Below are 12,343 nucleotides of genomic sequence, written 5' to 3'. Positions count from 1 at the left end.
AACTTAATTCAGTGAAGTTGAATGTTATAAAATTAATATACAGATATCTGCATCTGTTGCATTTTTATACACTAATAATGAACTATCAGAAAGAGAAATTAAGTAAACAATCCCATTTACAATTGCATCAAAAAGAATAAAATACCTAGGAATAAATGTAAACAAAGAGGTAAAAGACTTGTACTCTGAAAACTATAAGACACTGATGAAAGAAATTGAAGATGACACAAATAAATGGAAAGATATACTGTATTCATGGATTGAAAGAATATTGTTAAAATGACCATACTATCCAAGGCAATCTACAGATTTGATGCAATCCCAATCAAAATACCAAAGGCAATTTTCACAGAACCAGATCAAATATAACTAGATGATTTAATTCTAAAATTTGTATGGAAACACAAAAGCAATTTTGAGAAAGAACAGAGCTGGAGGTATCATGCTCTCTAATTTCAAACTACACTACAGAGCTATGGTAATCAAAACAGTATGGTACTGGCATAAAAAGAGACATATAGATCAATGGAACAGAATAGAGAGCTCAGAAATAAACTCATGCTTTTATGGTTAGTCAATCTATGACAAAGGAGGCAAGAATTACAATGGGGAAAAGATAGCCTTTTCAATAAATGGTGTTGGGAAAACAGGACAGCTCCATGCAAAATAATCAAACTGGACTACTTTCTCACACCATATACAAAAATACTCAAAATGTATTCAATACTTAAATGTAAGACCTGAAACCATAAAACTAGAATAAAACATAAGCAGTATGCTCTTTGCCATCAATCTTAGTAACTTTTCTGGATCTGTTTCCTCACACAAGGGAAACAAAAGCAAAAATAAACAAATGAGACTACATCAAGCTAAAAAACTTGTTGCACCATGAAGAAAACTATCAACAAAATGAAAAGGCAGACTACTGAATGGGAAAAGATATTTGCAAACAATATATCTGATAAGGGGTTAATAACCAAAATATACAAAAAACTCAAACAGCTTAACATCAAAAAACCAAACAACCCAATTAAAAAATGGTCAGAGGACCTGAGTAAGATTTTTATCAAAGACATAAAGATGGCCAACAGACAACATGAACAGATACTTAGCATAAAAACATACAAAAAACTCAAACAACGCAACATCAAAAAGCCAAACGACCCAATTAAAAACTGGCCAGAGGACCTCAATAGATTTTTTTCAAAGAAGACATACAGATGGCCAACAGACACATGAAAAGATGCTCAGCAGTAACTAATCAGCAGGTAAATGCCAATCAAAACCACAGTGAGGGGCTTCCCTGGTGGCACAGTGGTTGAGAGTCCGCCTGACGATGCAGGGGACACGGGTTCGTGCCCCGGTCCGGGAGGATCCCACATGCCGCGGAGCGGCTGGGCCAGTGGGCAATGGTCGCTGAGCCTGTGCGTCTGGAGCCTGTGCTCCGCAACGGGGGAGGCCACAACAGTGAGAGGCCTGCGTACCGCAAAAAAAAAAAAAAAAAAAAAAAAAAGAATATAAGGATATAAGGAGCAAAATCTGGAGAGTTCCCAAAGAGAAATGGTGAGAATCACTAGATGCCTTAAAAAATTCATTTAGGGGGCTTCCCTGGTGGCGCAGTGATTGAGAGTCTGCCTGCCGATGCAGGGGTCACGGATTCGTGCCCTCGTCTGGGATGATCCCACATGCCGCGGAGCGGCTGGGCCCGTGAGCCATGGCCGCTGAGCCTGCGCGTCCGGAGCCTGTGCTCCGCAACGGGAGAGGCCACAACAATGAGAGGCCCGCGTACCGCAAAAAAAAAAAAAAAAAGAAAGAAAAAAGAAAAGACTCCGTCACCAGAAAAAAATAACTGCTTGGTTGGGAGAGGAAATGAACATTTATGGTCTATGTAATCCTTACCACAGCACTGTAAGGAAGTATTTTAGGCTTTGTTTTAAGGATAAAGAAGCTCAAGTTCAGAGAACTGAAAGACAGATAACTTGCTCAAGTGTTACGTGCCAAAGTTTCAAACTCAAGTTTGTCTGATTCTAAAGTTTGTACTCTTTCTTCTGTGCCAGTGATGATCAAACTTTAGCTCCCACCAGAATCACCTGGAGGACTGGTTAAGACACCAACTGCTGACTCCACTCCCAGAGTTTCTCCCTTAGTAAGTCTGGGATGGGGTGGAGTAGAGAGTAGGTAGGTGGGGAGGGGAAGTGTCTACAAAGATAAAGAAAACCTGCTCTGGAGAGGAGCACAGTCTACTGAGGACTCCTTAAGACACAAATTGCTGACTCCAACCCTAGAGTTTCTCCATCGGTACATCTGGGATGGGGCCCATGAATCTGCATTTATAAGAAGGTCTCAGGTGTTGCCAATGCTGCCAGTCAGGTAATCATGCTTTGAGAGCTATTGCCCTATGCTGTTATTTCCTGACCTCACCTGGGAGCCTGTTAAAACTGCAGAATTTCGGGCCCCACACCAGAGCCAATAAGTCGGAATCTATATTTTAACAAAGTCCCCAAATAACTCACATGCACATTAAAGTTTGAGAAGCACTTCTATCACATGTCACTTATATACATTGCAATACCTTCTCTGATGGTAATGAACACAGTGTGCCATGAAATTTCTAAAGGATGACTACCAAAGCTTGATTGGTGGGCTCAAGGAAACCTTTACAACAGAACTGAGATGGAATCTTAATCTTAGGGGCTCTGAGGAAGGAGCTTGGTGCTTTTAAAGAACTAAGAGAAGTCCACATGGGTGAAGTGTAGTGAGTTTGAGACAAGGTGAGGGTAGAGAAGCAAATGGAGCCATGCCTTGGAGTCACGCTAGGTCATCTGGATTTTATCCTAAGAGTCATGAGAAGGGTGCCCAATGACCCCCTCAGCCAACAGTGTGCTGGTAAACTGGCTCTCAGAAAAGAGCCTTTATCAGTAGCATTTGCCGATTTCTATGGCATAAGAACTCCCAGCGTGGCTGACTGCAAGCTAATGACGATTTAACAGCTGGCTCATAAAGTCTCTCTCATGAGTGTATATAAGCTGGCTCCAGCAAAGCACGGCCCTGGTTTATCTCTGTGTGACCTGAAGGGATCCATGTTGAGATGGTTCTTATATTAAATAGTAGTACACAGTGGCTGGAAATCAATGGCCTCAATCAACCAGGAATATATAAAATGCTCACTGGCTCTGGGAAATTTCTTCCCCTGTCTGTTTTACCTTTTTGAGAGGTTGAGACTTGGGCTTGGAACTCAGCAAATAGTGAGGTAGCCTCACTTTCTCTTTTCTTGCTTGTCCTGCCACATCCTGCAGCAGTGACTGGGTTGGAATTTTCAGAGGCACACACGATTCCGGTTCTGTTAGAGAGAACACTGAAATGACACCACGTGGACGTTGCTTCCAAAGACATTCAAGACCATACCAGAGCATAGAAGAACACAGAACCGACTTGGAAAAATTTTCTTCTTTCCTTCTTAAAGAGCTTATTTACAGGAATAAAGGCTTTTATGCATTCTAGTGTTCTATCTTTGCATTTTACAAAGAGATTTTACCTAAAATTAGTCTTCACAACAATCCTATGAGATGGGCAGGGCAGATGCTATTAGCATCACCTTCTTTGCAATAAATGAGAAAAATCAGATGCTAAGAAATGGAGTGACTTGCCTGTAAATCAACAAGGCACAGTTCGATAAAATGTTGACTCTCAAAGACTTCTTAAAACTAATGAGGAAAAAAATCTTAAGAATTTCTTTGTTTCAACTAATAAATTTATAGTTCGAAAAACTGGTGTAGTAATTATAGATAAATTAAGCCAAGGAATCAAATCCCCAGATCACTAACGTTGGTGAAGGAGGGAGCAAAAGTAGATAATCTACACAGCTGGCAATTTTATGTATTTTTCCAAATATCCAGGGGGTTTAATCAGAATTGTGTTTTAGATCAGCATATTTAAACATCCTTTCTTGAATTTAAGTCATCAAGAGAGGAAAGGGAAGGGAACCAATATATCTGAGTGTCCACTGTCTGCAGGCAAGCACCACATGCATGTTTTTACATACAGCATCTCACTTAGTTCTCATAAAGTCCTCTGAGCTGAAGGTAATGGTAATTGTAATCTTTGTATGCTGAGCATTCTCCCCATTGCCCACCTCCACACCCACTCCCAGCACACATACTTCTAGTGCCACAACACCCCTGGCCCCAGGCATCAGGATGGTGCACGACCCATGCAAAGCCAACACAGGCCCTTCACCTGGATATTTCCTGAAGCTGACCGGGATGATCCCATCTTGTCCATTGGGTTATGGGTCTGGAAGAATCAGAACCTTGGACCTCTCTGATCATGTCCCTGACACATGGACATAGCCTGTCCTTTGTAGGAGAGGATAAAACCAAACAGGGCAGCAGTCCCAAATTTTTTGGCACCAGGGACCGGTTTTGTGAAAGACAATTTTTCCATGGATGGCGGTGGTGGGGGTGGGGAGATGGTCAGGCGGTAATGTGAGCGATGGGGAGCGGCAGATGAAGCTTCACTCGCTTGCCTGCTGCTCACCTCCTGCTGTGCGGCCCGGTTCCTAACAGAGGGTTGGGGACCCCTGAAACAGGGACAAGTAAGGATGTGACAACACAGAGGCAGGGAGATGCCCAGAGAGACAGACAATCAGACGCAAACACTCCCCTGAAAAGCTTGAGTGCCTGCATCCTGTCATCCCTGGGCTAGCACCATAGCCACTTTTCTGTGGTTTGCTTTTGAGCATCAATAAACACCACCCCACCCACTGGCTTTTTTGTTGTTGTTCAATGGGTTTGAGTTTCAGTTCTCAAATTGAAGAGTCCTGACTAATATAACAGTAGTATCTCTTTTCTACAGATGAGGAAACTGAAGTTAAAAAAACTTGTCCTGGAAACTAAAAAGTGGCAAGGTGGGATGTATACCCAGGTGTGTCAGATTCCACAAGGATCACACTCCTGGTAGTGTAAGATAATAGAAAATGTATATTCATCTCTGCCCCTGGTTCCCGGCACTCCTAAATCCCTTGTGATTTTCTAAGTGATAAGAGTGTTAGGAGTATCTTTAAATATTTGGTCTTTGACCCTGATTCCTGACACAGAGCTCCTAAATCCCTTGGAAATTCCTGGGTGATAGGTGTGTCTTTTGACCTGAATGAAGTGACTCTTGGTGGGCTCCTGGATAGCTGCAGGATGGGGGCTGGTCATCAGGAAAACCAAGCCATGATTAGAAGCTTGGAACTTTCAGCCCCACCCCCCCATCTTCTGGGAAGGAGAGGGGACATGGAGATGGAGTTAATCATGCCTACATGATGAAGTCTCCACAAAAGTCCCTACAGCACAGAGTTCGGAGAGCTTCCGAGTTGGTAAGCACATCCACAGGTCAGGAGGGTGGTGCACCACACCACCACAGGGACAGAAGCTACCATGCTAAACCCTTCCAGACCTTGCCCTATGTGCCTCTTCCTCTGGCTACTCATCTCTGCCATTTATCATGTCGCCTATTATATAATAATATATGAGTTCTGTGAACTGTTCTAGTAAATTATGGAACCATAAAAGGAGGTCATCGGAACCACAATTTATAGCTGATTGGTCAGAAGCACAAGTGACAACCTGTACCTGTGGCTGGCATCTGAAGTGGGTGGTGGGCAGCCTTGTGAGACTGAGCCCTTAACCTGTAGCATCTGTGCTAACTCTGGTTAGTGTCAGAATTGAATTGTAGGACACTCAGCTGGTGTTGCAGAATTGCTTGGTGTGTATGAGTAGTGAGTTTTTCCTAGACAACTACCCAGTGTGTCCCAAATTCACCTGTGCTTCATGATCCCCTGGGCTGACTCTGGTAAAATAGAGATTCCCTAGCCACATACCAGATAAGCTGTATTTCAGACCAGAACAGAATCAGAATCTCTGGGGATGGAGCTCAGTGATCAGTGTTCTAATGTATTTATTCTCTTTGGTCACTGCTGCCTACATAGGCAACCATTCTAATGGCTTGATGTGTCTTTTTGCTTGTATTCTTAGCATATGCATATTACTGTCTTATATGAATGCATTTTACCAGTCTAATGGGTATCAAATAATCTCTCATACTATTATTATTAATAGTAAATACTGATACGGAGTTTCTCATGTGCCAGGCACTGCTGTAAGCATTTTACATATACTAACTAATTTAATCCTCACAACCCTATAATGTATATACCATTATACCCCCTTTACAGAAGAGGAAACAGGAATATATAGAGGGGTTAAAGAGCATGCCCACTGTAACATAGTTATTATATGAGGAGTCAGGTAGAGCCTTACATAAGTTATAATATAAGTCATATTATATATATGTCATTATATAATTATATAAGTCATAAGCTATTATATAAGGAGTCAGGTAGAGCCTTAGCTCTGCTGTATACCATACTGCCTCCCATAATAGATGGATTATTATCCACTGAAGCCTACCCAGGGCTTCCCTAGGGATGGGGGGAGGAGGAGGGAGTACTTGAGGGGCTTGGAACAGCAGCTGGTCACGAGCTGATACAGAAGTATTTTAATACTTAACAACTGGGGGACTTCCCTGGTGGTCCAGTGATAAAGAATCCACCTTACAATGCAGGGGAAGCGGGTTCAATACCTGGTCAAGGAACTAAGATCCCACATGCCATGGGGCAACGAAGCCCGCCCGCCTCAACTACTGAGCTCGCGAGCCTCAACTAGAGAGCCCACGTGCTCAGGAACCTGCGTGCCGCAACTACAGAGCCCACGCGCCCTGGAGCCTCCACACCACAACCAGAGAGAGAAAAGCTGCATGCCACAACTAGAGAGAAACCCGGGCACCACAACGAAGAGCTCATGTGCTACAAGGAAAGATCGTGCGTGCTGCAACTAAGACCCAATGCAGCTAAAAGTAAATTAAATAAATAAATAATCTTTAAACAACTGGGATAGTCCAACTAGTGGAATCATCTGAAATTACGGCTGAATCCGACACAACTGAAGAGCAAGTAATGGTTCCCTGTTTCTATGCTGAGGTCGACTGTGGTATTTATGCACAATAATGTTTTGGTTTTGGTTTTTTGCCTCCTCTCAGAGCATAGCTTTATGTACTTCATCTCTGAGCACGGCTTCCCTGTAGATGGAGCGTATTTCTCTGCCCTGTTGACTCTGAGCTCAGCCTTAGGACTTGCTCTGACCCATAAATGTACGTGGAAGCGGCTGCGCCAGTTCTGAGCAGAGGCTGAGAGCGGCAGCCCGCAATCCACCTCTCTTGATGGTCCTGATCCACTTCTCCTGAGCTCCGACCCTGTGTCCTGAGGACAGCCAGCCACAGAGGGTGGGGCTCCTTCATCACGGGAGCAGAATACACCTGAGCTCTGCCTGCGGCCGCGGGTGTGCTAAAAAAAAAGCTTAACAACTGCCTCCCTGGAGAAAAACCGACCTGGTTGGTACACTTTGCAAGTGTGTGGCATTTGCTGATTTCTCACGGTGGCTGACTCATGCTCTCAACGTGGTGTTGTTGAATGTGGGGCTGGGAAGAGACAGATCTCAGGGGCCTGGTGCCGACTCCAGCATGTGCTGCCTGTAGGCTGCACAGTCAGCTCACAGCCCCCAAAACTGGTTGCTTAGCCACTATAGGATTTATGCAGTGTTATCATAGCGAATGCTGACAAGTTCAGTTTTATTTCACCAAATCCAAATCTCCTCTGATTCTCTTTTATTTCCCAAACATTTCTTGTACTAGTACCAAATAAGAATACTCTGATCTACTTACAATGGCTTCCAGTTCATTTCTACTCAGGCTTTTGAACACATTCTTTTTTTTTTTTTTTTTGTATAAAATACTCTTTCTCTTCCCTACATCTGGAGGGTAGTGTAGTAAACTATAGAGAATTCAGAGTCAAAAACTCATTTTCTGGCCCTGGCGCAGTCCCAAATTTGCTGTATGATTTTAGATGCTGCTTGACTTTCTCTAGGTTTCAGTTTCCTCAAGCGAAATGAGGGTTATCTCAGGTGATCCAATCTTAAACTTTAAAATCTACGCAATTGTATTTATTCTTTAAGACCACCTCTCCCATAAAGTTTTCCTCACTGCTTGTGTTAATCTCTTCCTACTCTGAACTTCTTTAAACTTTATTGTTTATATCAAAATTTAATTTACCACTTATAGTGGAATCACATTATTGTCTCTTATTAGCTCAAGTATTTCAGCGTGTAGGGGTGCTGTAGGTGTCCCTCTCGTTTCAAAACAATTTTTTTGCTCCTTCAAACACTCCCATTCCTTTGACTCTCATGCTATCGTACTGTTTTACCTACGACATCTCCAAGTAGTTGTCAGTTACTGACCTTCTCAATCATTCCCTTGATTCATTGCAGATCTTGACACCTTGGATGGTCTTCCACTTCATGGCTTTTGGTGGCATCCCTTGGATGACCCATCCAACACCCTGTCTGCTCTGATTTTTCCATCGCCCTGTTTCTTCATCTTTTCCTCTTCTCCATCTCAGAAACTCCCACGGTCATATATTTGCCCTTGGCAACACCAGTAATTTTACCACTTTCCAAATCTCTGTTTCAAGCTACCCTCTCTAGATCACTACTTCCTATTCTTCTAGCTTATTACTCTATCATATCTGTCAAGCAATTATTTGACCTTCTTGAGACCTCTAATCAGTGGACACTGTCACTTTAAACAATCAGTCACCCTTTCTTGTTTTGCTTTCCTGTTTCTCTGGAATGGATTTTATATTCTTATCATTATATCCACTCCTTTGCCATCACACTCACTCATCTCCCCAATACCATGTATCTGTATTCTTTCTCCTTTCTCCTGTCACTGTGGATGAGGTGACCTACTCACAACCGAGGTCAAATCTGCCACTCAGGGTCTGCCCCAAATGTCATGTTCTCTCACCTTCTTTAACACTTTGCTATCCTGCAATCAGGCTCCCTTCTCCTGCATCATAAGTTCTCTCTTCCTACAGAATTATCATCATTTGCAAATCAACATGCTCTAGTATGTCTAATTTTTTAAAAACCTCTCACTTGGTCACACATCTCCCTCCAGCTGCCGTCCCACTACTTTATTCTTTTCCACAAGACTCTTGGTTACATCTATGTATTCCCGCTGCTGCTGCTGCTGATTCCGCTTTAGCCATTCTACACATAAGCAGTTTCAGTTGGCTTTGGTCTCCCCTGTGCCCTGGAAGTGCTCTTGTCTAGATCACCAGTGATCACTATTGCCCAATTCCATGGTTATGCTTTATCTTACTCGACTTTTGAGGAGCACTTAATATACTCGAAACACTCAGTCATTTTCACACTCCTATTTTTCATCTACCTTGCTGGCTTTTTCTTCTTAGCTGCCTTAACTGGCTCCTCCTCTGCCTGATTTTTACATTCTAGAGTTTGCCTTAGGTTGGTTCTCAAAGCATGGCCCTGTATCAGCACCATCAGCACCATCTGGAAACCTGTTACAGCTACCAATTCTCAGCCTCACAACTGGTCACATTAGTTAACTTAGGAATCACCCTTGATGCCTCTTAGTTCTCACCCTCATGTCCAATCGACCAGCAAGCCCTGTTGTCTCTACCACCAGGATATATTTCCAATTAATTTGCTTCTCACCATCTCCACCTCGAGCTCCTTAGTCCAGGTCTCTGTCCATACTCACACGTATCTTCTGTTGCTTCCTCCCTGCTTCCACCTTCCCCACTTCTCCTTTCCCTCGCCATGAGCTATTGGCCACACATCTACCAGAGGGATCTTTTTCAAATATAAATTAGTCAGGTAACGACCCCGCTGCTCAAAACCTTCCAGTGGTGTTTGACTACAACTCCACTTAGAATAAAACTCAAAGTTCCCTATGCAGCATCACGGGATCTCACTGCTGTCCCTCTCTCTGACCTCACCTTCTACTTGTTCTGATGCCCATTTTCTTCCAGTTCCATGCCTTATTTTCTGTTTCTTCTCTCCTCAGGGCCTTCATATTTGCTGTTCCCACTACCTGGAATATTCCTTCCCCCCAGTCTTTGAATGGCTGCCTCCTTCTTGTCCTTCTTGTCTCAGTTCAAATGTCCCTTCACAGAGGGGCCTTCAAACCCCCTAGTGGAGTGCTGTCTCTCTCCCCGAGACACTCTCCATACATTATATTGTTACATTATGTGACACCATTTATTATAATCTGAATTTGATGTGTTTACTTATTTATTGTCTAGGTTTGCCCATAGCATGTTCAGCTGCATATGTCTTTGGCTTCTTAATTGCTGTATTTCCATGCCTAGAACAATGCCTGGCAGTGAGTAAATCACACCCTAAATGAATAAACCTTATAAGAGAGATAAGATTAAATCAGGAAGGCAAAAGGCCTGTACAAGGTAAATCCTTAATTCACCCGTAAATGTGGCAAGATGCTCCCTCTATAAGAGGTAACTAAGATTCCCAGATTCCCAGCAGATTCCCAGCTCACTTTCAATATGGAACATGCCCACAGGAATCAGCAGATTCCCAGCTCACTTTCAATATGGAACATGCCCACAGGAATCAGCAGATTCCCAGCTCACTTTCAATATGGAACATGCCCACAGGAATCAAGGGGTGCAAATGTATCTACACAATTTAAATTACTGTTTTTCTTTCTTTCTTTCTTTTTTTACCACCCATATTTGGTTGAATTAACTGCTGTGAAATCAGTGTAATGTGACTCCACGGGAACTAGATATTATTCTGTAGTATTCCACACTTCAGTTTCTGCTACCCCAATAAGTCGATGTGCTGTGCAAGACAGAGACTACATCTTACGTTTCTCTTCTAGCACCTGCAGAACAAGGAAGTAATAGGTAAATCTAAGTCCAACTACCAAATCACTGGCTGCTCAAACAAAGCTACCAGGTTCCTGAGTTTCAGTAAACCACACAAGCTCTTAGAACCATGAGGGATAAAATAGAATAATAAATGAATCAAAATAAAATAAAATGAAGAAATAAAATAACAAATCTTAAAAAAAATTTTGTCATCTCTTTCCTTCAATGTGGGACTTGTAGTCATTCTCAAAATATTTTTTGAGATACTTTGCTGTGCTAAGAAGCCTTACAAAGTCCCATAGGTTCAGGATCCATGACCCTCTAGAATTTTTTCTGTAACCGCCAACCATGCCCTCAGTCCCCAGGGCCATCTCCCATACTCCAAAAAGAAATGATGTTCAGTGTTGAGAAACAATGAGATAAAGCAAATGACTGCCATACCTTTGATAGATGCTGTTAAATTTTCAGTTTTTTTCTGGCTAGCAGACTCCTTGGTATTCACAAAGTTCTCCGATTTTGGAAGACTAAGCGTATCTGAGGATTCCTGTTCTGCAACTTTATTTTTCTGGGAATCTTAAAAAGAAAACCAGAACAAATATTTTAAAATGATATTCTGGACAATGATACAATGACTACTAATGTTTGTATTACAATGAACAAGGGGCCTTTCCCCCCACCGTCTTTAGAAAGACTAAATGGAAGAAAGCCATTAAGAGGCTGGGATTATCATTATATGACAAATGTTTGCCATTAACAAACAGGACAGTATCTGTAAAACTCAAACTCCCAAGGAGCTAGCTGGTTCTTTCCAGGCCTTATGACCATATAGTAGTTGTTACCTTGTTGGCTTATGAAACAGGGACCAGGTAATTTGGCCTACTTTTACTTGGCAAGAGGAACTAAAAGGTGATATTTTTTAAAAAGTTTCCACTCTTAAATAGCTCTTTATTAAAATGCAGTCTAAGAAATCAGTGCAAAATGAAACAAATTTTAAATAAATATATCAAGCACTGGGGATGCAAACACATTTCAACTTGTGTGTACACCAACCCTGGTTAAATGGTGGTGGCTGCCCGGAGGACTGTGTTGAAGAAACTGTGGCCTCGCCCCCTTTCAAGGGGAGAGTAGGTTTGATTGGTTAGTGTCTTCTGCCCAGGGTGCAGGTGGCAGCACAAGCACCATCAGACTTCATCCCTGATTTAGCCCCATCACATCTACAAGTCATTGTTCCAGCCTTAATCTTTGCTTTGCAAACTCTGTGGTAATTGGCTGTGCTCATTCCAGGCAGCTGAATTTGTGGTATTGTACAGTAGAAAATCCCTCTATCTGGGCATTTTAACCACCCAGTTTATTAAAGAGAAGCACTAAATTTTATGTCATCCCTAAATTCTTCAACATGCATCTCCTGAAATGAAGACATTCCCCTACACATCCACAACAGCATCACCAAACCCGAAAAAAGTTACAGTAATCCAACAATGCCCTCTCATATAGAGTCCCTAAATCAAACTCACGTAATTCATCCAAATATTTTTGATAGCTGTTTTTTCCTCA

General features: G+C 42.4%; 1 protein-coding gene across 1 annotated transcript in view; it reads right to left on the bottom strand.

Moving 5' to 3' along the window:
• SPAG17 (sperm associated antigen 17) overlaps positions 1 to 12,343 on the bottom strand; it is a 228,121-nt gene that overhangs the window by 21,424 nt on the left and 194,354 nt on the right. Inside the window, 2 exon segments of the mRNA XM_060141888.1 lie at positions 3,204 to 3,340; positions 11,231 to 11,362. Of these exon segments, the coding sequence (XP_059997871.1) occupies positions 3,204 to 3,340; positions 11,231 to 11,362 (269 nt within the window).

The sequence above is a fragment of the Lagenorhynchus albirostris genome, chromosome 2 (assembly GCF_949774975.1).
Source record: "Lagenorhynchus albirostris chromosome 2, mLagAlb1.1, whole genome shotgun sequence".
NCBI lineage: Eukaryota > Metazoa > Chordata > Mammalia > Artiodactyla > Delphinidae > Lagenorhynchus > Lagenorhynchus albirostris.
The sequence above is the reverse complement of the archived record's forward strand: the minus strand, read 5'-3'. Positions and strand labels throughout refer to the sequence as shown.